This window comes from Terrapene carolina, unplaced genomic scaffold (genome assembly GCF_002925995.2).
Source record: "Terrapene carolina triunguis isolate 2854851 unplaced genomic scaffold, T_m_triunguis-2.0 Scaffold374, whole genome shotgun sequence".
Lineage (NCBI taxonomy): Eukaryota > Metazoa > Chordata > Testudines > Emydidae > Terrapene > Terrapene triunguis.
The window spans coordinates 5,451,158-5,473,869 of NW_020664725.1; the positions used below are offsets into that span (position 1 = coordinate 5,451,158).

At 41.7% G+C, this 22,712-nt stretch overlaps 1 protein-coding gene across 1 annotated transcript in view; it reads right to left on the reverse strand.

The window, feature by feature from the left end:
* Window positions 1-22,712, reverse strand: part of ARHGAP32 (Rho GTPase activating protein 32) — a 220,154-nt gene that overhangs the window by 133,282 nt on the left and 64,160 nt on the right. Inside the window, exon 4 of the mRNA XM_024209610.2 lies at window positions 3,179-3,265. Within this exon, the coding sequence (XP_024065378.2) occupies window positions 3,179-3,265 (87 nt within the window). The remainder of the gene's footprint in view (window positions 1-3,178; window positions 3,266-22,712) is intronic.

Genomic DNA, 22,712 nt, shown 5'->3' on the forward strand with positions numbered 1-22,712 from the left:
AAAATGATATTTTCGGATGGGAAAGGGGGGAATAGAATTTCCTAAGTGCAACGGCTGGGTGGGAGTCTGCCAAGCACAGCTGAGTTTGAACCAGCCACTTTAAAGCTCTTGTGTTCAAAAGCTTTTGTTTGGTAATCAGTTGCAGAGTGAAATGACAAAATAAATGTCTTTTCAACAAGCCATACAAAAAACACAAACTGTATCCGTGTACTGTGCCCATCTTGGACTGCACAAGTGCTACAATACAAACCAGAGTGAGCTTTTGCTGCCCATTTATCTGAGAGCTTTAATCTGTAGTTGCTGAGATAGCGGATTTCTCTCTCACTTTCTACCACATTATTCACATTTGCAACAAAATACTTATAAACATTTCAGAGCTCTTATATTTATGTGGATTTAGACCAAACTAAACAATTGTGTTTCAGGACCTGACTTTTAAACATTATGACTGGTTCTTCTTTAGTGGGCATTTTAAAAGATTTTTGTAAGCTGCTGTAACTAGCTCAACATCAATGCTAGTAGCAAATCCAAGGTACAACCAAGAGAAATCTGTTTCATAATTTTTTTCCCCTTTCAATGTTTTGGCCTGACATGGACATATCCTGCCAGAATATCTCCCCACAGTATAACCATTTTGTACACTATTTCATACGTCTCGTTAAACTACACCAACATTAACACGGGGTCAAATTCTTTCTGACCCCTAGTATCCCAGGTGACTGAATGGAACCCTACCCTAGACATCAGGAGAGTACGTGAAAAGTTAGGGCGTTCAGTATCTCCCCAGCAGGAATAATACTCAGCTCTGCTGATCTTTCCATCTCTTTCACTGAATCCAGATGCTGCAAGTTTCTCTGCTGTCTAAGGGCTTGTGTACACTGCCCCACAATTCAGACTACGGGGCCCTGAATAGGAGCACGCACCAAAGTACTAAGCTGTAATTCCCCCGCAAGGATACCGTGGGAACAAACTAAAAGGGTCCTAGTGCGCATTAATGTAGTGCTTTTCGAACAGAACTATGTTAATGCGAACTTTTAGATTGCACCTTCAGCATCCACACGGGGGAGTTACAGCGCAGCCCCGAACAGTGGGGCCGTATAGACAGAGTCTAAGTGTTTGAAAGATGGAAACGTGGACTAAAGCAAGAGAACTGAAATTGAGTCTGCATAAGGAGAAAGTCAGGTGGGTTGGGAGGAATTATTTGGAGGAATGCATGAGTGGTTATATCTCATCACTCAGTGCCATGGTCCCAGTGATGTCAGTTTAGTTGGCAGAAACACTTTAGTGGGAGATTCAGGGGCACAGAACTTCTCAGCAGGTGGCCCATGGTTCACAGCCTTGGGGTTCGCTGCAGCTTCTGGATCCATCAGGAGGCTCAGGGATGGCTGGCTGGGAGGTGGTGAATCCTTCTGTTCAATGTGCAACTGCCCACAGCGATCCACCTCCTCGTCATTTAGGCGCCAAATTTCGGAAATGCGCTCTCCTTAGGGTACCCTTGAAAAGCACCCTGGAGCTTCAGCAGAAACAGCAGCCTTCCTCCTCGGTGTGTCATTATGGGCATGGAGCAACAGAGGCATTATGGGCATATAACATCAGCGTCATGCACGCTGTACTAGCTACTGGTCCATTTCTTGGTATGATCTCAGGTGTTGGCTATCACCTAGCAGGGCCCAAAGCTGTACTCTTCAGGACCACAGGCAGCACATTCACAGACAAAAACCTGTGTATACTGAAGTGGAACGTTCTGGTGGCCCACTTGAGAGGGTGAGCTTTAGGGAAGGATACCAGGCTTATCTGCTGAATCAGGCTCCTTAATTGAGTTAGCTACTGAGCTAATAATGCTTGATGTCTTCAAACACTTTCGAAGTGCATATGTGCTATGGTCCGAGGTGCAAGCTAATAGAAATGCCATATATTTTAATTAAGGCTAGGTTTTTCAAAGAGACCTATGGGAGTTAGGCACCCAAAACTTACTGAAGTTCAACTCCTCTAGGCCCTCTGGAAAACCTCAGCCTAAGTCCTTAGATTGTTAAACACAATCCAGTTGGCTGAGACCTGGGCGTGTAACCTCAATTAGATTTGTAGTCTTGCCTTGTTAGCAATTTCATTGCTCTTTTAATCTATCATCCAGTCTCCAGCTGGCAACATCAGGGTGATATGGTATCTGTGAGATGCCCACAAAGTACAAGCAGTTTTAAAAGCTACTCATCTGTGAAATTTCAGCCCCTTCCCTCACTCCCAAAGGCATTCGTACTATTTTGTGCAAAGATAATTTGAAAAATGGACTTCCAACTTTGTGGGAAAACATCCCCCTCCCACATAACACAATTAAGATAAGCTGTGACCTACTGTCAATAGGCCTACGACTTACACTTACCCCTAGTCTTCAGGAACCTGACAGTAGAGATTATAGAGATTCAAAATGAGAGGGAGAAACTGCAGCTATCCCGATGCCCACTACTGAGTCAACAAACTGTGTGCTTAAACAGGGCCAACTTGGGTGATGTTAGGGGGAAATGCTAGACACAAGGTAGAAAAATAACCAGTACCTTCCGGCACTACATCCACTGTAATTTACTTCCACCCAAAGTGCAATAGGTCTCCCCACAAGCATCAATTCCAGTCAATATAATAAAATCGTTTGCACTATTTGCACCTGAGGATATACAAGAATGGGGAAGAGCCCCTAACCCTATGGTAACAGAAGGGGAGCACGGGGTACAAAGAGATGAATTTACCTGTCCCAGGCACGTAAGATACCGCAGTAATAGGTGCCGTATAAGAACTAGAAGCTCAATCTCCTGATTCGCAGTTACAAGTTTTTATCAACAGAATATACTGTCCTCCGTGTTCACACTCATACACTTCTTCTATTTATTCATATTTTGTGTGTACACCTAACGTATGCACATGTCCCTAATACGTATGCACATATATGCATACACTCTAAGCATGCATGCGGATACAAGCTCATCTCTCTGTTTCAAGCTCAGTATTTCTTTCCTTAAAAATTATACACCTGCTGCACAACACAAAGCATCCGTTTGGGGCCTACGTCAATGAAGAGGTAAAAAAAATGCACACCAAAGTAGCAACACATCAAAATATTATGAGGCCATGTTATTTAACATAATGCAATAGTTATGCAATGCAAGGGGGGGGGGAACATGACATTTACCTGACAAGAGATTTGCACAAGGTAGACCAGTTCCTTGGATTCACAGCCGTTCCTTGTTACTTCATTCTGTTCCTCCGGGAGTGAAAGCTACACCAAGGAGCAGGGAAGGGGGAGGGTAGGAGAGAAAGAGAGACAGAGACCAGGTCAGTGAGCAGGGATAAGCCAGGCATGTAATAATGCCTGAAGCACCACATTCACATCAACTTGCTCCGAGACATGCTGGGTATCAGGAACCAGGATTGTGCTTGTCTGACTGGAGTTGCAAGACTGAAAATATTCAGTATTCACCAGATATACAGACCTTGCAAAACACAATTTGATTTTGTATCTCAGCTGACAGGTTTTTAAATATACGGTGCACCAGTCAAACAATTGTCAGCAAGCACAGAGTGAGAGCCTAGGATTAAATCTCTAGAAGTCTGTAAAACTAAATGTCCGCTGGAAATATCCCCATAAATATTCATGCATCAGATACCACTGATCTTTTTTCTAACTACCCACTTTATTCTATTTTTATTTTATATGCTGGAGCAGGCATTAGATAATAAAATATGTTTCCAGATTTCAACATTATCAAGTAATTTACCACAACAGAGTGCTTTACAGCATCATTCATCAAATACAAAGATCCATTAAGCACAATATTACCAGGAGCTTTTTCAAAGCAGTGCGCAGAAATTTAACCATATCATTCCTGTTCATGTAACAGGAGGTGGAGTATCTAAATCTCAGGCCTTGTCCGCACTTGCTTTGCTGGTATAGCTCTACAAGTAAACCCTCCAAGTATTGATGCAGTTTATATGGGCAAAAAAGTCCTTCCTATACCAGTTCCCCAAGAAAAATAAGCTATATTGGTACAAGAACGTTATTTGCTGGTATAATGGGGTCTATACTAGAGCTTTTATCACCATAATTATATTGTCCCCTCCCCTGTAAAAATCACAACATAGCTATGCCAGCAAAATTCTTTTCCACTCTGAAAATTAACCCAAGGTTCTGACTTAACACCATGAAAGGAACTGGATTTGCATGGCACCACACTACATTCCATCTAATTTAACTCACCCAATCCTAAGTATGGCAAGGACTGTGGTCCCCCATCTGGGATCCTCAGGAACACTAGCCAAGGCCAATGTCTCCTGAGTGATGAGGTGGAGGAGATGCAATACTTAGGCTCCACACAGGAGCAAGCTATGGAGCAACCACCTTACCCGCCTGAATTCCCCATCCAGTAGTTTTAAATCAAAATCTTAGCGTTCTGGATTTTTGGTTTGGGTGAGGGTTTTTTTAGCCCTTATGAATCTCATAAGGGACATTTGCATGGACAAAGCTGGGAAGTGAGATGCTGAAGTTCTCTCCACTATTGGCTTCGCAGGCAGTTCCCAATCCACTGCTCTCTAAAACGTAAGCAGGAGGCTCCAACAGAAATAGCGTGTAGTAGTGCCATGCAGTATGAAAATGTCGTCAGCTGATCTGAGATGCTCTATCAGCTTCCCATGGCAAATGGACGGTCTCTCAGCTTCCTCATTATGGGCTGAATTCTGTTGCGACATGCGCTACCATGCAATTCCGAGTACAATCTGGCTGTACAGCACGGAATATGGCCTTATAATCTGATCTTCACTTAACATTCTCGCACTTCCAACCAACACTGCAATAAGCCCCTCTCTGCAGACATCTCTACTCAACCCTCTCCTCTTGACTCCATCAGTTCCCTTTGTGCTTATCTCCAAAGTCTGCTAGCCTGGGAGTTGGAAAATAACAAAAACCTTTGGTATTTAAACTCCTGATGAAATCAATAAGAGCTTGTGATTGAAAATCAAAGAACTTCTCACTGGAAACTCTTAATAGGAATAATGAAAAAGAAAGAAAATCATAAGATGCATGTTTGGTAATTAATTTTTACGTATAAACATTCAGCCTGAAAACACTATGCACCTACACCAAGATACACCCCGATATAACGCGACCCGATGTAACACGAATTCGGATGTAACGTGATAAAGCAGCGCTCCGGGGAGGGCGGGGCTACGTGCTCCGGCGGATCAAAGCAAGTTCAATATAATGCAGTTTCACCTATAACGCGATAAGATTTTTTTGGCTCCCGAGGACAGTGTTATATCGGGGTAGAGGTGTACTGTGAACGTTTTCCTTCAAGAATGTTATACGGTGGGCAAGCATTTTACCCTATTTGCCTATTTTACAGATGGGAACACTGAGGCAAGGAATGTATCCAGTGTCATACAGTGAGTCATCAGCAGACCCAGGAATAGAACCTTAGGAGGTTTACATAGACCAATAGACCAGCTTGCTCCAAATATCTCCTGCGCATTTGTCCAAATTAGTCACTGCCAATAAGAGGTCATTTTTAAATCTTAATGAAAGCTGGGGGGAGGGGGGGAGAAATAGCAGTATATTTTACTGGTTTTGATATCCCTTAATAAAGATGGCTTAAATATTTTTTGAGAAAATAAAAGTTTAAAATTGTACCCAAACAATTTAAGACTATCCACAGTTGCAGGCCAATTACTTGAGACATCCAAAATATACCCCTTGAAAAATATGGTTTATAAAAGAATCACAGAGCTTCAGAAAAACCAGTATTACCTCCTCTGAAAGGGGCATTGAACCTAATGAAATAGCTCATCCTCTCACACACACGCTTTCCAGGAAGAGAGCATAGGGTGGTAATTAAGTTGAACAGTGGAGGCATTAGTTACACTTGCCAGAAGAATTATTTGCTTCCTCTTTCAAGCAAAAATAAATTCAGCTTTAAAAAAAAATTAACGAATGGCTTGAAGAAAAAAATCTTTAAAATGAACTTTGCTTGCTGGGAAATTTGCACATAATTGATCCATCTATAATACTTCAAAATTAGTCAGGAGCAAAACTAATCCAGGCAAAAACTGAAAGAGACAAGAGTGAAAGAGAAGATCAAGCAAACGAGTGGCCTATCAGTTCACAGCAGCAGATGAAGTCTTGGTTCTCTCCATCACCAAGCTCCCTTTGCATCTTTAGATAAGGCAGCCGCAGAACATATTAAACAAAATCCACAAAATGGGCCAAGAAATTAAACAAATACTACATCTTCCTTGACGAGACATAAAGTCCTGAATTTTTACTACTCTTCTGTTGGCTACGTACATTATAGTAGGCAACAAAAAGGTGTCTTGGGCCAAGAAACACCTTAGGCTTTGGACCATTTATTTTATATGCAAGGTATTAAATACAGAGTTCATCTCACATGTGTCCCTTGCATAGGGCAAATTTTCTGCTGCTCTTAAGCAGTCTAGTCTGTTTAGCAAATGAAAAGTTTCCATTAAGGGATTATTTGTATCAGAAACCAAGAGGGCCCCCCCCCCAGTATTTGTGCCTGACCGATGGGGTGAATAGACAATTTAGGAAAACAACCTGCCTAAAATGAGGGACATCTAAAAGATCTCGCATTGCAGCTGCTCTTCCTTCACATCAAGGCTAAGAATCTTCGGAGAGTTCCTGAAGGTGAAGACAATTCTGCTCTTGGTGACAACTCCATCCTCATTTGTCTCACTTCCTTTGCTCTCCAACCCTCGCTCCTAAAAAATGCTTTGAGTTTCTCCCCCTCTCTCAGACTCACACCCTCTTCCCTGCTACTGCTTAATACTTGGACTAATCTCCCTCCTGTCCTCTAGACAACCTCCAGCTATAAATCCTCCTGCAAAGCACACTTTTCCTTCCAGCAGGATAGATGGAACCGTAAAACTTCAAGAGTATTCAAACGGTTCTGTTCCTGTCTGAAAGAGGTTGTTCAGCACTGGATATGCCCAGCTGCCTGTTAATATGATTGAATATCACGATAAAGTTATTTAGTTCTGCATTTGTGCCCAGGTTTTTCCCCCACTAACATTTTATTTTGCAGCCAAAATTTAACATTTGAAGTACTGCAACATACAGAGTACACCTGAATGGTAACAGCAAAAACAAAAACAAAAACACACAATTAAGGGAAAACTAAAGAGTTTGAAATACTTTCCACATTTGTAAAATACTTGGGTGCTCCAGTCCGGTTAAAAAAGTGGGTTTCTTTTTCTTGGAGAAATTCCCCCCTCCCCCATTCTTTGGTCCACATTTAAGTGTGATGAGAAAGGAGGTGCAAATTAGTCTTGCTTAGACACACATACACTCATTCTGCCAAAGTATAAGGGAAGCTCAGGCCTTGCCTACATCAAGAAAGTAGATACTAAGCTATATCAGTATAAGCTCCACCTTGAGGGGTTTGCGCCAGTGTAACTATTGGTGCAGTTACATCAGTGTCCATATTCTGAATGTAGATAAGACCTCACTTGGTGCGTCTTCCTGCCCCCTGGTAAGTCAAATTAAGTTGGGGATTACTTTAGGTTACCTTTTCTTTCTGCTCCTAAGAGTGTAAGTTACAACCATTTAGACTGCCATACACTGGCACCTGCAGAGTAAGGTGGGTGGGAGTCACAGGGGAAAATGTATCTAACTCACAGCTCCCTTTTCCGTCACCTCTGAATTTGGCCCTTTATCTACTGAACTTCTCTTCCGGTCTATTAATTAAGGGCTTGCTGAATTGCTGATGCCCCTGTAGTAAACAGGCGAGGGATTATCTAAGAACACTTTGTTTAGCAATAGTATCCAGCCTCCAAGGAGAGCAAGCATGTCATCTAGATACCATTCCTAGTGCCATTAGAACAATGAGCCAGTGTTGAGGTCTCTGAAAACAAGCTACCCAGCTGTTTTTATATGTTCTGTGGTAATAGAGCAAAGTATGCTCAAAATATTGCATTAGGCTGCATACTGTTAGCAACTAGCAGATTATTTCTGCTCTTTAATATCTGATATGACATGATGTGACATGACGGGTCATTCCCTAATAATTTTCTTTCTAATTGTGTCTCTAATGAGAAGTGAAATTTTAAATGTACCATATTCCCTTGCATATAGGCGAACTCCCTAATTTTGGTTTATAAAAACTCACAAAATGAATGCCTGGCATAGGAACTAGCCATGCTCCTCTCTGTGCAGCCAATCCCGCATCCCTAGGTAAAAGAAAAGGAGTTGGAGTTGCAGAAGAACCTGTTGAACAGGATAAGAGGTAAGGAAAATAAGTTGCTTCTGAAACAGCTTCTTCATGTAAAACCCTACCCCACACCTCATTGCCAAAAAAAAAATCTGAAAATTATGGCAGAAATGTTTCAGTCCATATAGATGACTGAACAGGAAGTTGTTACAGTATGTTTCATTGTGTTTACCTGTTAGTATACCTTTCTCTGCAGCAAAACATTCCAGTAGTATGAACAATATTTTGTATACTCCCTTTTCCTAGGCTGAACATTTTTTTTTCTCTATAAATAGTGTTACTAAATGTTATATTAGCTTTAACTCTGTCCTATTTGGGAGCTTTTCACTCCAAGTGTCTCTTGGAGACACAACAGTCTAAAGAGAACATGTGCATAAAGAACATAACATAAGAATGGCCATTCTGGGTAAGACCAATGGTCCATCCAGTCCAGTATGCTGTCTTCCGGCAGTGACCAGTGCCAGATGCTTCAGAGGGAATGAACCGAACAGGGCAATTTACCGAATAATCATCCCTGTCACCCAATCCCTCCTTCTGGCAGTCAGAAGTTTAGGGTCACCAGAGCATGGGGTTGTGTCCCTGACCGTCTTGACGAATAGCCATTGATGGACCTATCTTCCATGAACCTTATCTAATTCTTTCTTTTGAACCCAGTTATATTTGTGGCTTTCACAACATCCACTGGCAATGAGTTCCACAGGTTGACTATGTGTTGTGTGAAGAAATACTGCCTTATGTTGTATTAAACCTGCTGCCTATTAATTCCATTGGGTGACCCCTGGCTCATCTGCTATGTCAAGGGGGCAAATAACACTTCCTTATTCACTTTCTCTATACCATTTATGATTTTATAGACCTCTGTCATATCCCCTTAGTTGTCTCTTTTCCAAGCTGAACAGTCCCAGTTTTTTCCCTCTCTCCTCCTATGGAAGCTGTTCCATACCCTTTATCATATTTGTTGCTCTTCTCTGTATTTTTTTCCAATTCCAATATACCTTTTTTGAGATGGGGTGATTAGAACTGCACGCAATATTCTTATGGGCCTGATCCAAAGCCCACTGAACTCAAAGGAAAGCCTCCCATTGACCTTAGTGGATTTTGGGCCAGGTCCTATGGGCCAAACTGACCGACTCCAACCTGGGCAAATTGTTTTATTCTTCTTAGAAAAGAAGCCAGAGACAGACAGTGCTACAAGAAAAGGGTACTCTCCTCCCCACCCAGGCCCCGGACTTCAGCTCAATCATCTGAGCAGGCATTGAACGGAAACAGCAGTCTCCAACAATGTACAGGTAGTTTAACATTTTTCGTATCACTTGAAATGCTCACTTTTCACCTTCAAAACCACAGTCTGGCGCTTCCTGAAAATAACAAGTATGTAGTGGTATATTTATGTTTGGGAGATGTGTGCTCAGCTAACATAAGTAGATATGATTGACTTCATTAATCTTTTTGATTAGACAGCATAATCTTTTCAATGGCAGCGTTTTATAATGATACATGCTAAGATTATGAGGTCATGAGAGAAAAAAGTTAGAGCTGCAGATAAAAGGAGCAAAATGTTTAAATAGATGCCAAAACTGTAAAGAAAACACTTGAGAAGACTGAACTGCAGAACATGGTAGTCACTTAATTACAGACAGTGAAATGGATAACAATAGCAATGGAATTCTAAGAGAATGCTACAAGAACACACTTTTTCATTTTAAAGATGGCCTTAGGAATAAATTATGCACTGACAAGTTTCTGAGCATCCATTCTGCATTACGGGACATGCCAATGAAGGATGGAAGAGTGCAAACATCCTATAGACCTGTGTTAGGTTTCTGTTTGCTTCAGCTGTAGTTTGTCAGAGAGCTGGCATTCATTTTTCCTCTGCCTTCAAATCCACACGTCACCCTGTACAGCTGACTGTAGTAAGTACCACAGTTCCTAATAGAACGATCCACTGAACAATAGCTAACTATAATAAACTGAATAGCAGCAAAGAGTTCCAAAACTAGAAGACCAACCAATGCAACAAGCATGATCTCACTGCATCAGTCCACTTAATAGGAATAGTTCCACCCTTGGTATCTTGAAAGGCAACACTAAATTATATATCCCGTTTACAAATATTTTGTAGAAAAAAACCAATGGTTGCCAGCCAAGACTTTATTGATCATTTATACAGACAAGGCTAGCGGGGGGAAATAAAAAAAAAAAAACCAACGTTCTACTTCATTGGCCCCTTCATTGTCTGGGATAAAACAGCTCATCTCTAGTAAGCTAGCAGCTAAACAGAGTGATTAAATGAGTCTCCTGAAGAGAAGAATTTATTGGCTTTCTGGATTTCTCTTCTAGAAATAGATTAAAAAAAAACCAGGAGTTCACAGCTAACAACACGGTCTAGAAGTGTGATTTTAAATTATGTATTTTAATACTATAAACAATTTACAACACACACACACACACACACAGATTCTAAATTATGTTGCTTTTCTTGCAATGGGACAAAAAAGAAGTCATTTGCCATCTCTGAAGAGACTTGGAAAGTTTCATCCTGGTAGCTCTCCATGAGTAAGTTGTTGTACCGATCTGTGGCACATCAGCATTTGGACTAACTCAGACGGCATTTTAAAGTCTCATTCATTTATCTGGAACTCTGCAATCACAAACCCTGGCTGAGAAGCTGGCTGTATGCAAGGCACACAGGACCTGACACATTCCACACTGCTGACCACACCATCTAACTGTCATGATTAAATAATATTTTGTGCCAAAATTAGGAAACAAGGGTTGGTTCATCTGTGTGTTAAATTTGTTCATTCCAACTTCTTTATAAAGCCAGGAATATTCTTTGCTCATCTTGGTCGGACGCACATGCACACACACACCCATATACCAGCAAGCGTATAATACATGACCATTGGCATAGCGTCTTCATGGAAAACAGAGCTTATTAAGGAAAAGGTTTCAAGAGCTTTGCCAAAGAAACCATATGTAATTTGTAAACGATTGCCTTCATTTCCATGACATAAATCCTTCTGCATGCAGCAGTAAACAAAGCTTTGCCTAGTTAGCAAGGTTTACCTGCATTTTACTCAAAAACATGTCCAGGTTACCTTTAAGTAACCATAATTAGGGTGGAAAGAGAACGATTCGAGGTACAAAAAGCTGTTGAAAGGACGCTTGACCCCAAAAGCCTACCCCAGACCCAAATCCGCTTCCAACAAAATTAACCGAAGCAAGATCAAACCTCCTGAACCCCACATTCACCTGTCCCATCACAGAAAGGTGTTTTGAATACATCGAACCATTTGCCAAGCCCCATCATGTAGTGGGGGCAACACAACCTACACTGACTCGGGACTAGCCCTGGGAAGATCTGACCCTCAGCACAGTCACTGTGTGAGCTCTCACAAGACCTTAGAATATCTTTATGACCAAGTGCAATGGAGTTTATGGAACATTTCACGGTAAATCTCTCAAGTCAATGTCTGTAGTAACTGTGCAATGACTGTGGGTCAGAATAAGCAGAAAAGCCTGTATCTTCGAGGTACTATTGTATTTGGGGCCTGGTGAATGGCTCCTTTAAAAAGTTCCACTCACAGAACCTTTGCAGGGAAAAGTTCTAGTGCTGATGACCTGGGCCACAGGGGGTTGACTTTTGTATCATTCAGCACAATATGTACTCAAGATCACAGATCTGCTACCAACCCATGCTGTCAAATCCATTTTCTGCATTTCAGGACAAGATATTGACAGAGCATGCCCTTGTCCCTGAGCCTCCACATTAAGTGCATCAATTGATACACTGCTGAATATACTGTTCTGTTTCTGATAATACTGGGTTTGATCTACATACTATACAATATTCTGGGCACCCACCCTCACAAAATGTGCCAGGAACATTTAGCAGGCAAGGAACAAATTACACTCACCCACCCAGATCGTAATTGTCCAAAGAAGTTGCTCTCTGCAAAAGAGGGGACAAGCCTAAAAGCAACGTAGCACTGGCTTTCATCTAACTTTAACTACCTGTATTACTAGACGACCAATGGATGTACACGAGGGGATAGGCATTGATATTTCCTGGCAACGTGAGATACTGGTTTCTTTTGAGATAGCCCTTCCAAAAGGCAAAGGCAAGTGGCCCATGAGAGAGCTCCCACTTGGTGACCTCTCACCTGTGCTAGGACAATGGGAAGGGCACGGGGAAATTGGGGAAGGCATCATTAGGGAATGGCTGAGCCACACAGAAGAACAAAAGCAAAGGAAAGTGGAGGATGTAGAAGTTCATATTACAAAGGGGCAGCCTACCTCCAATCTATGCAGACACATACCCAGGGTGTCTTCACTGCAGAGTTAGGCTGGGCTCTTTCCAGGGGTTTGTTCCTAAAGTCCCTCTCTTGTCCATACGCAAAACCCTTTGACCTGAGTGAAGTGATGCTTTCAATCAGGGCCAGTTTCCAAAGAGGACTTCGGGCTAAATCGCTTGAGAACTGATAGTCCCCTCCAATGCCTTCCCACAATTCTTCCTTCCACGCACCCCATGTGCCCAGAGAACAGACAAATTCTACCGCAAGTCACTGAGAAAGAATAGAGCAGCTCAGCTTGCTGAAGCAGAAGGAACTACGGGATGTCCCAGTGACACACATGGGGGAGTGCAGCACCAGTGAGGACACGGTGATTAGGATATGACTTTGCAGTGTGGCTGCTCACGCCAGGGCTATTCCAACCCCAGAAACGATCACCCAAGTTAAATGCAAGGCAGACATACCCCTAAGGAGGTCTAATATATGTCTGGTTAAGTACTGCAATGCATTTATCACGAATAATACATCAATTCCCCTTCTCAACAACAGCAACCAATCCAAATACAATCACGCTGCATCTCAGAAACTTGGCCGTTAGTCACTGCTATGCAAAACGTAGAATTATCAAGTCAGAAGAGATGGGGAGAATGCTTAAGAACCATGAGCTGTCTCTTGCCAGGAGTTATAAGTCAGTGGAAAGGTTGATACTTTTCCTGGCTAAGAGTATGTCATTGTTCCAAGGAAATCTGGTAACCTTTTTATATTTTTCCAAAATGGAATTTAAGGTTACTCCCTGGCAAAGGCAGCCAGACACATGCAGCTGCTCATGCTCAGCTATAGAAAAAGCTCATTAAACGTCTAAACCACTATTACGTTTGATAATTTTTCTGATAATATTTGGAACTCATTTTTTTCTTTTTAAACCACCACACTTTTAATGCCTCCTTGAAGTCAGTCCTCTCATTAATTTATGATGTTTGTGCAACTTAGCAAATCAGACGAGTGAAACCACAGTACAAATGCCACCTTTATCCACTGCTGTGGAATGTACGTATTGGGTGAAAATTACATCTGATGGCCAAAAGCAAGAAATATGAAGCTAATTTTTCTTGCAAACTATTTCTATCCCTAGTTAAAAAATATCCAGGGCCAAATCCTGTCACCCACAGCGTATTTACTCAGACAAAACTCAAGGGGAGTCTGGCTAGAGTTGGCCTGAGAAAGCACGACAAGATATAACCTCTTCTCATTTATTTCCACTGTTGAAGAATAAGAATCACTCTCACTTTAGATTATGTTGCTTAGTTATACACCATGTCCTAAAAGCCTCTTTACAGTTAAAAGGGAAACTAATTATTTATGTAATATCGCAACACCCTGTAGGGTGCGGAGTGCCCTCAACTTCCATTCACGTCAATTGGAGTGAGGGCATTTGGCACTAGGGCTGGCCAAAACCAAGAATTTCATTCAGCAAAAACTGAAAATCTGTTTTCATTCTGAGAGAGAGAGAGAAAGAGAGAGACAGATACCCATGCACCCACCTGATTAGGACATTCACCTGGGGTGTGGAAATCCCAGGTACAAATCCCTACTGTGTGTGATTCATTCAAGGCAAGTGCCCTATCCACGAAGCTATATAGTCAGGCTCTCTCAATTCCATCGTGCACTTGAGAATTATTCCCCCAAAAAGTTATGTTAAAACCAATATGTTTCTGCAAAAAGATTTGGTTTCAACGAATCAACGTTTTCCAGTGAAATGACATTTAGCTGAAGGACTCCCAACCAGTACTACCTGGCACTTTTCAATATCAAGCCCTTAAAAATTAATTGAAACAAAGCTTTAATGCTACACAGACATGAAGGCAAATGTACTCTTTCAATTTATTACAAACGTTATATTCAGCAGGTGACCCTAGAAACAGGAGCTATTCCTTCCTTTTTCAAATTCCAAGTTACTCAAGGACAACAGACAGTAATTTCACTATCTCCTAAATTACTCCAGTGACTCAGACACTATTTAATCTCAAATGAGTGTACTGAGTCGATTACCTGCATCTATTTTTCTTATAAATGATGCTCATCCTAAAAGTGGATTTTGGTAAATTTGCCATTACTATTTTATTATACGCACAGTTTTGGCTGGGAAAGCCTTTTTTGTACTGGGGAAAGCTTTCCAAGAAATGACGCATAAACTTATTTATTTTTCAGAATTTTCATCTTTCTAATTTTGTTATTTTCACTCCCACACAGCCCTTTATGTCCTGGCATGGGAACACAGGGTGGCACAGTTATTCAAAAAAAATCCTATCTCACGTGCATGAGGCTAATGTGCATCTACGGCAGGATACACACTGGCACATACTGGAAGAAGAAAATGGAATTATACAGATGAGGACAGAATGTTTTAACTTTAAGACCCTTCACTGCTGGTGATGATGCATGAGTTGGAAATAACTCATCTTGACTCGCAGTTCCCAGGTTGAGTTATCGGTGCTGGCAGCTTTATAACATTACTTGTAAACTGAGCGTGTTTGATCTCAAAGTTATTGAGAGACAAACACAGAGCCCCACAAAGTGATTTTATAGCTTCCCTTCTCAGAACAGACCTGTACTAAGTTGCAGACTTTTTTGCATGGTTTAGTGGTTTGTTCATTTTAAATGTGTGAGAGGAATGAACTTCAGACACAGGCACTTATATATGCACGTTTCTAATTATATAGCTGCAGTCAATCAGGATCTGGTCTATATTAAGCATCAAAACCTTTTTAAAGTTTGAAAGCAGAATGTTTTCATGAAGTTAATACAGCTGACATTTCAAAACAAGCCTTCCACGGGGCTGTGCCCAGACCATTGCATTGGGCATTTGCTGATTGGCTGAGAGTACATAACACCATGCAGTGCTCCATGAGCTGCATTTGCCACTTGTGGGTTTTCTGGGTGGAATATATTGGTATTACTTTTCTTTAAAACCCTAAATGGTTTGGCTATTGGAGAAGCCAACTCCCTCTCCCCAGGCCAGGCCTACAGCACTTGTGATCAGCAAAGATGCTGGAGCTGAAGCCTACTCGGTATCAGAGAGAAGGTGGATGTCAGTAGGGCATTCTCTATAAGGGGCACTGGCTGTATTTTGCTTCTTACCTTGGGATGCTAAAACTTGGATTTGTTAGCATTCCAGGTTTGCAGAATTCCTTTTCTCTAGGGAATTTGGGAAGAGGTGGAGAAGAAGAGGCTGTCATTATTTGCTTTTGGTGGGGGTGCTTTTTATGAATGTATTTTTGGTGTTTTTCTGGAAACGGACCTCCTGGAGTCCTATGATTACATGAAAATCTGAGTTCGCTGCCTTTTTTAAGAAAGTTAGTTTCCACTCCCCATGTTTCGGAGAAAAGCTTGGAAATATGACATGAGTGTTAAAGGTTCAAATAACAAACCATGGGGTGCATGATTCATCATTGTTTCATGTGTGAGGTTGGCAATATCATGACCACTTTTCCATGGGAGAGCTATTCACTATGTGATTTGGGTGATCGTCAGGCAAATCAAGCAAGAGTGCCCAGATCTTAAGATGGGCCCACCTTTGGGGATATTCATAAATCATAAACAAATAAAAATAGAGATATAGATAGAATAAGTATTTTTGGAGGGGTGAGGTAGAATTTTAAAATAAATGCACACAAATTCCTGGGCATCTTTATATTTAATCATATTCCCATTTAATAATATAAGTGCCATATAAGACATGTGGTGATACAGGAAACACCCCTCAATTTGCTGAATATACATCAGCCTGTGGGGGGAGGGATAGCTCAGTGGTTTGAGCATTGGCCTGCTAAACCCAGGGTTGTGAGTTCAATCCTTGAGGGGGCCATTTAGGGAACTGGGGTAAAAATCTGTCTGGGGATTGGTCCTGCTTTGAGCAGGGGGTTGGACTAGATGACCTCCTGAGGTCCCTTCCAACTCTGATATTCTATGATTCTATAATTTCTCAACACTAAGGCTCGATCTACACTTGGAAGGCTTTGCTGGTACAACTGTGCTGGCATAGTTTACAAGCCAAGCGCTCGTAGCATGGACATTGCTTATACCAGCAAAACTGCTTTTGCCAGCATACCTTATTCCACCATCCCCAAATGAAATAAGCTACACTGGCAAAAGCACTGTTTTGCTGGTATAATCTAACTTTTGCCAACACAGCTCTGTCGGTGACAAATCAGACCTCATCACGCCCCTGACTGACACAGCCATGCTGGCAAGTTTGTGACCTGACCTTTAGATGTTAGGTAGGCATCTGACATCCAAACACACTGTCACTACTACGGCATGCTGTTAATTACATAAGCATTTTATTCTGCCAAGAAAATGGAACATTCCAATTTCACGAACAAGGGAGGGGTGCGTGATGTCTTATTTTGCAGCCACAGTATTTTCATGAGAGGGTGTCTGAGCGCTGACACCCCTTGAAAGACCACAGGTCATTTCTGCTGGATGAAAGCAGTGCTCATTGCACTGCCTGTAGCCTCCCTGTGGTCTGCTGTGCAGACGTCACGGCTTACCCATGAAGCAAAGAAAGCAATAAGAGTAAAGCAGCCAAAAGGAAATTAAAATGATCTTGAGGAACAAGGGTAATCTATTTCAAATCACTTCCCATAAAACAATTATCACATAAATGAAATATTTCCTTAATAAAAGCATTTGCAAGGACACGTTAAACTTTCAGGGATATATGATCTCATTACTTTTATAGGAATGACAAAGATTTAGATACATGCACTGCCACACTTCCTGAAAAAGACACCTCAGGGTAAGTTAGGCCCCAAAGATGGGAGCACATTGTTTTGTTTTTAAATAAGAATTTCAAAAACACACATTGGAGCACTTTTAATGGAAAGTGCCCTTTAAATGAAATGAGTAAACTATTGGTACACTTCTTAAAGGCCAAGGCTCACCGAGTCAAGTGATTATGTGAGAATTTCAGCTTTCAAAATGTGAAAACATGACACAAGTGCACCCTCAGGAACCAGAAGCAGAATAAAAGAAACCCCAAAACTATTATTAATTAATAAAAACCCTCATGATTTTTAAGCCAAGTTTACGATTTTTTTAGCAGACTTACCTCATGATTTTGGAACTTTTGGGGTTAGCAACACTGCAGACAATGCAACCTTGCATGAGAACCAAGTGAGAGTAAAAGCAGCTAGATCAGCCAAGTCTATTGGCACTATTCCCACTGCTGAGCAAAGTGCAAACACACCCCAGAAAGGATCACAAGGAGCTTCAGTGTTTAAAGTTGTATCAGTTTCTCTGATCTGAAGGCAGGTGTTTTTTTCCTTATTGTGTGATTTGCATCACAGTGTCCCTTTAACACAGAGATAACAGGGGATTTTTTCATTTGTGGTGCTACAAGTGGAGGGCTCAGTTGTCACTCAGCCCTATGTGGACAGGCAGAGACGTAAAGGGCCTTTCCCCATCCTTGCGTGATCCGGCTGGATCACAAATCCAGGTGGAATGGAGAAGGGGAAGAGCAGGCTCCAGGGAAAGCCGGTGCGAAGTGTGTGCGCTGGAGGAGGACGACGGGGGACAGACAGTAAGCTGCATTCTGGAAAAGCTGCAGTAACTTACTATCCCTCCCTGCCCCAGGGCAAGGGGTAACTCTGAGAGAGCCACAATTCCTTCCGGGGCACCTTCTGGGCCAGTGCACCTATCTGTGCCCTCTTACTCGGAGTTCTACCTAGCACCGAATTAGCTGTATGTAGCATGATTTTTAAAAGCCTCATTCTTGAGACGCCCAGGAAGCAAAAACTGATCCTGTTGAGCTACTTATTTATTGGCTATGAAATGAAAAATTGCTCTTAACCCTCTAGAAAGCTTTATTGTCCACCGTAGGTTTCTCTATGGGTCCTGTAGCATGGCATCTAAGCCCTGAATTAGATGCTCTTGCATTACTCAGTATCACCTGTATCTTGAGAACCTTAAGATGTTAATTAATGAATATTAAAGTTTGGAGTGTATATGCACTCCCTCTCACTCTCTACTCCAAGGATTGTTTCTAGGGGGAGAAAGGGGAAGGAAAGGATTAGTGTAGGGAGGGGGGAAAAAAGACTGCTAACATTTAAATCAATTAAAAAACGCAGACTCTCTAATAAATCCAGTTCCATCAATAAAAACACCTTCTGTGTGTTATTAGCAACAACTAAGAGCAGAAGTACATCAATATAAAATGCAGCAAATGTAGTTCCTGTAATTAATATTAGTGAATGTACTACAATGTAAAAACAAAATAATAATAATTAAAAAATCATTCAGATTTATTGGACAGGGTGGGAAATTAAAAAAAACACAAAGCTGTTTTTAAAGATAAACCCTTTATACTGCAGTAACTTTGTTATTCACATTGACTTCCTCAGTGTATAAACCCTGCCAACAGGCCAAAGGTTAATATGGGGGAAGGAAAAAAAGGGAGAGGGAAATCTGATCATTTTTCTTCATCCTTGGATTTAATGCTATAAAGAGATTTTACTCAAAAGCCCCTTTCAGCTAGATCTGAAAATTCTACATGGAGAACGCTGCCTGTTAAGCTGTAGTCTCTTTCATTCGCTTTATTTTCCTGTTAACATTTGGTGCCAAGCTAAATGCATTTCCCCACTAGTTGTAGATCTAGATTTTAAGATTTTGCAACAGTGAAAGAAAAACAAACAATAAAGATCCTTTGTACAACGTGTAAGATCACTGCAAGTCCGCATTCTACTTACCCCTGCTACAATGATCTATTCTTTCCATGGATGGGATCCCTAGCCAAGGCCTAGCAGTTCCAGGTCTCTCCTTAGTTTCCCAGCAGCTAATTGAAAAAACCTTCCAGGCATCAGCTCCGAAATACAAGAACTCCAGCCTAGCAAAAATCAAATTAAACTCCCCACATTCAGCTCACTTGTTCTCCCCTTTTCCTGCTGCTGCTGCTCCTTCAGATGATCATGCCTATGAATAGCGTTTAAGATCTCCCTCTGTAGTCCTGTTAGCTGTTTCCACACTGCCCATTTCATGCTCAATTTGCACTGTAGAAAAATCAGTGGTGTTCCTTTCCCTCTCTCCCGCTCTCTCATTGGAAAGGTCCCACAAGACAAGCGGTGGAGCTTAACAAGAGCCAAGAGAAACAGAGAGGGAGGGAATGCGTGCGGGGATTGTGTTCAGAGTAGGCATAAAGTCTGCTGCTACAGCTCAAAAGGCAAAAAAAGTGACAGCAAACTGCCGTCATATGAGCACTGTTTAACTCCAGCTGATTTCTGATCCTTGTTTCATTTCTACTGATATCTAACAGCCCGGACTTACAACCCCATGAAATTTCACTAAAGTCAATGGTGCTGCACAGAGTGCAAGTCAAAACAGAATCTGCCCTCTAATGTTTGTAGTATTACAGCTCTGTTCACTACACAGATTATTAAAGAAAATGAACAGCATTCAAATGATGGAGCATCTGCTTTCGAAAACCAAGGAGCAGCCAGAACTGCCCCATTCAAATAATTACCCAAATGTGTTTATATTAAGATGTCAGTTTGTTCAAAGGGTCTGTATTATGACCATGGGGGGAGGAGAGGGAGAGAGATACCTAAGTGCTTGGAAATCAAATTATACAGAGTTTTATTCACTACTGGGACTGTATCATTCAGAACCTGCTGGCAGATAAAATTATTATAAGAGAATCATTTCCTTCCGCTGGCCCACAGTTTTGGTCTCCGTTTTAAAGTGTACATTATAAGTTAATTGTTTAAAGAACCACTGGCTCTATTGAAGACTACACTACACAGCTATTGCTGCAGTCTCATGGCATTGCTGGTGGTCCAGGATATCAGGAGAGAGTAAATGAGCTCTTTGATACTTTCTTATCAGCATTTCCATTCAGCGAGCAGCAGCACTAGCAAGCCAGTCTTGCACGGCATTACCTATTTATTACCCCATGAAAGGGACGGAAATGCAGCTAGCTTTTCCAACACCTGCTACTGTGGCAATTATAAATTCCCAGGTTAAAATACAATCACCTGATCACCTTTCCTGACACAACTTCGTTCCTTTATTTCAACACTCTAGTCAAGCAGCATCCTGGGCAAATTAGATTTTGACTCTTCCACTTCAATCCAAAATAATCTCTGCTGTTCGGTGATATCTATAAAAGGGTGAAATCAGCACTCAGAAGCTGCTAGATTACAGTGTCTTCCTTCATGATCATCCATGAGTAGGGCCCTACCAAATTCACGGTCCATTTTGGTCAATTTCACAGTCATAGGATTTTAAAAATCGTAAATTTCATGATTTCAGCTATTTAAATCTCAAATGTCATGGTGTTGTAATTGTAGGGATCCTGACTCAAAAAGGAGTTTGGGGGGGCGGCTATAGGGTGGGGGTGTTGCAGTACTGCTACCCTTACTTCTGCACTGCTGCTGGTGGCAGCGCTGCCTTCAGAGCTGGACTGCTGGAGAGCAGTGGCTGCTGGCTGGGAGCCCAGCTCTGAAGGCAGAGCCCCTGCCAGCAGCAGCGCAGAAGTAAGGATGCCATGGTATGGTATTGCCACCCTTACTTCTGCACTGCTGCCTGCAGAGCTGAGCCCTCAGTCAACAGTTGCCACTCTCCAACCAGCCAGCACTGCAGAAGTAAGGGTGGCAAGATATGGTATTGCCACCCTTGCTTCTGTGCTGCTGCTGGCGGGGTGCTGCCTTTAGAGCTGAGTGTGCCCCTGGCCAACAGCTGCTGCTCTCCGGCCACCCAACTCTGAAGGGAGCACAGAACTAAGGGTGGCAATACCGTGACTCCCCCTAAAATAACTTTGTGATCCTCCCTGCAACTCTCTTTTGAGTCAGGACCCCCCAGTTTGACAAACGCTAGTCTCCCCCATGAAATATGTAAAGCATAGGGTAAAAGCACGCAAAAGACCAGATTTCACGGACCACGACATATTTTTCATGGCCGTGAATTTGGTAGGGCCCTATACATGAGCTACTGCAAGGTTCTTCTGATGATGTAATTCTTCTGTCTTGTGTTTGACTAGCTGAGTTTGTTGGGTTTTTTTAATATGTTGTGGAAGAGTTGAGTTCTGGAATAAAGCTGAGTTGGCCTCTTCCCAATTTGCTTACATAGTTAAATTTAACTCTTAATAAAATGCCACCTCACTGCTTACCCCCTTTTCCAGATCATTTCTGAACACGTTGAACAGCATGGGTCCCAGCACAGATCCTTGGGGGACCCTGCTACTTACTTCTTTCCATTGTGAAACCTGACCATTTATTCCCACCCTTTGCTTCCTATTTTTTAACCAATTAGTGATCCAGGAGAGGACATTCCCTCTTATCCCATGACTGCTTACTTTCCCAAACAGCCTTTGGTGTGGGACCTTGTTAAAGGCTTTCTGAAAGTCCAAGTACCCTACATCAACTAGATCATCCTTGTCCACATGCTTGCTGACTCCGTCCGAGAATTGTAATAGATTGGCGAGACGTGATTTTCCCTTTACAAAAGCCGTGTTGACTCTCCCCCAACATACTGTATTGATCTGTGTGTCTGATGATTCTGTTCTTTACTGTAGTTTCAAACAATGTGCCTGCTACTGAAGTTAGGCTTAGTGACCTATAATTGCCAGAATCAACTCTGGAACCTTTTTTAAACATCAGTATCACATTAGCTATCTGCCAATCATCTGATACGGAGGCTGATTTAAGCGATAGATTACATACAAAAGTTAGTTCTGAATTTTCATATTTTAGTTCCTTCAGAATTCTTTGAATATCATCTGGTCCTAGTGACTTATTACTGTTTAATTTATCAATTTGTTCCAAAACTTCCTCTATTGACACCTCAGTTTGGGACATTCCTCAGATTTGTCACCTAAACAGAATGTTTCAGGTGTAGGAATGTCCCCCACATCCTCTGCAGTGAAGACCAATGCAAAGAATTAATTTAGTTCTCCACAATGGCCTTGTCTTCCTTAGCACCTTGATCTTCCAATGGCCTGACAGTTTGGCAGGCTTCCTGTTTCTGATGTACTTTTAAAAAAATACTATTAGTTTTTAATGTCTTTTGCTAGTTAGACTTCAAATTCTTTTTTGACCTGCCTAATTATATTTTTACACTTGACTTGCCAGAGTTTATGCTCCTTTCTATTTTTGACTTCAAATTT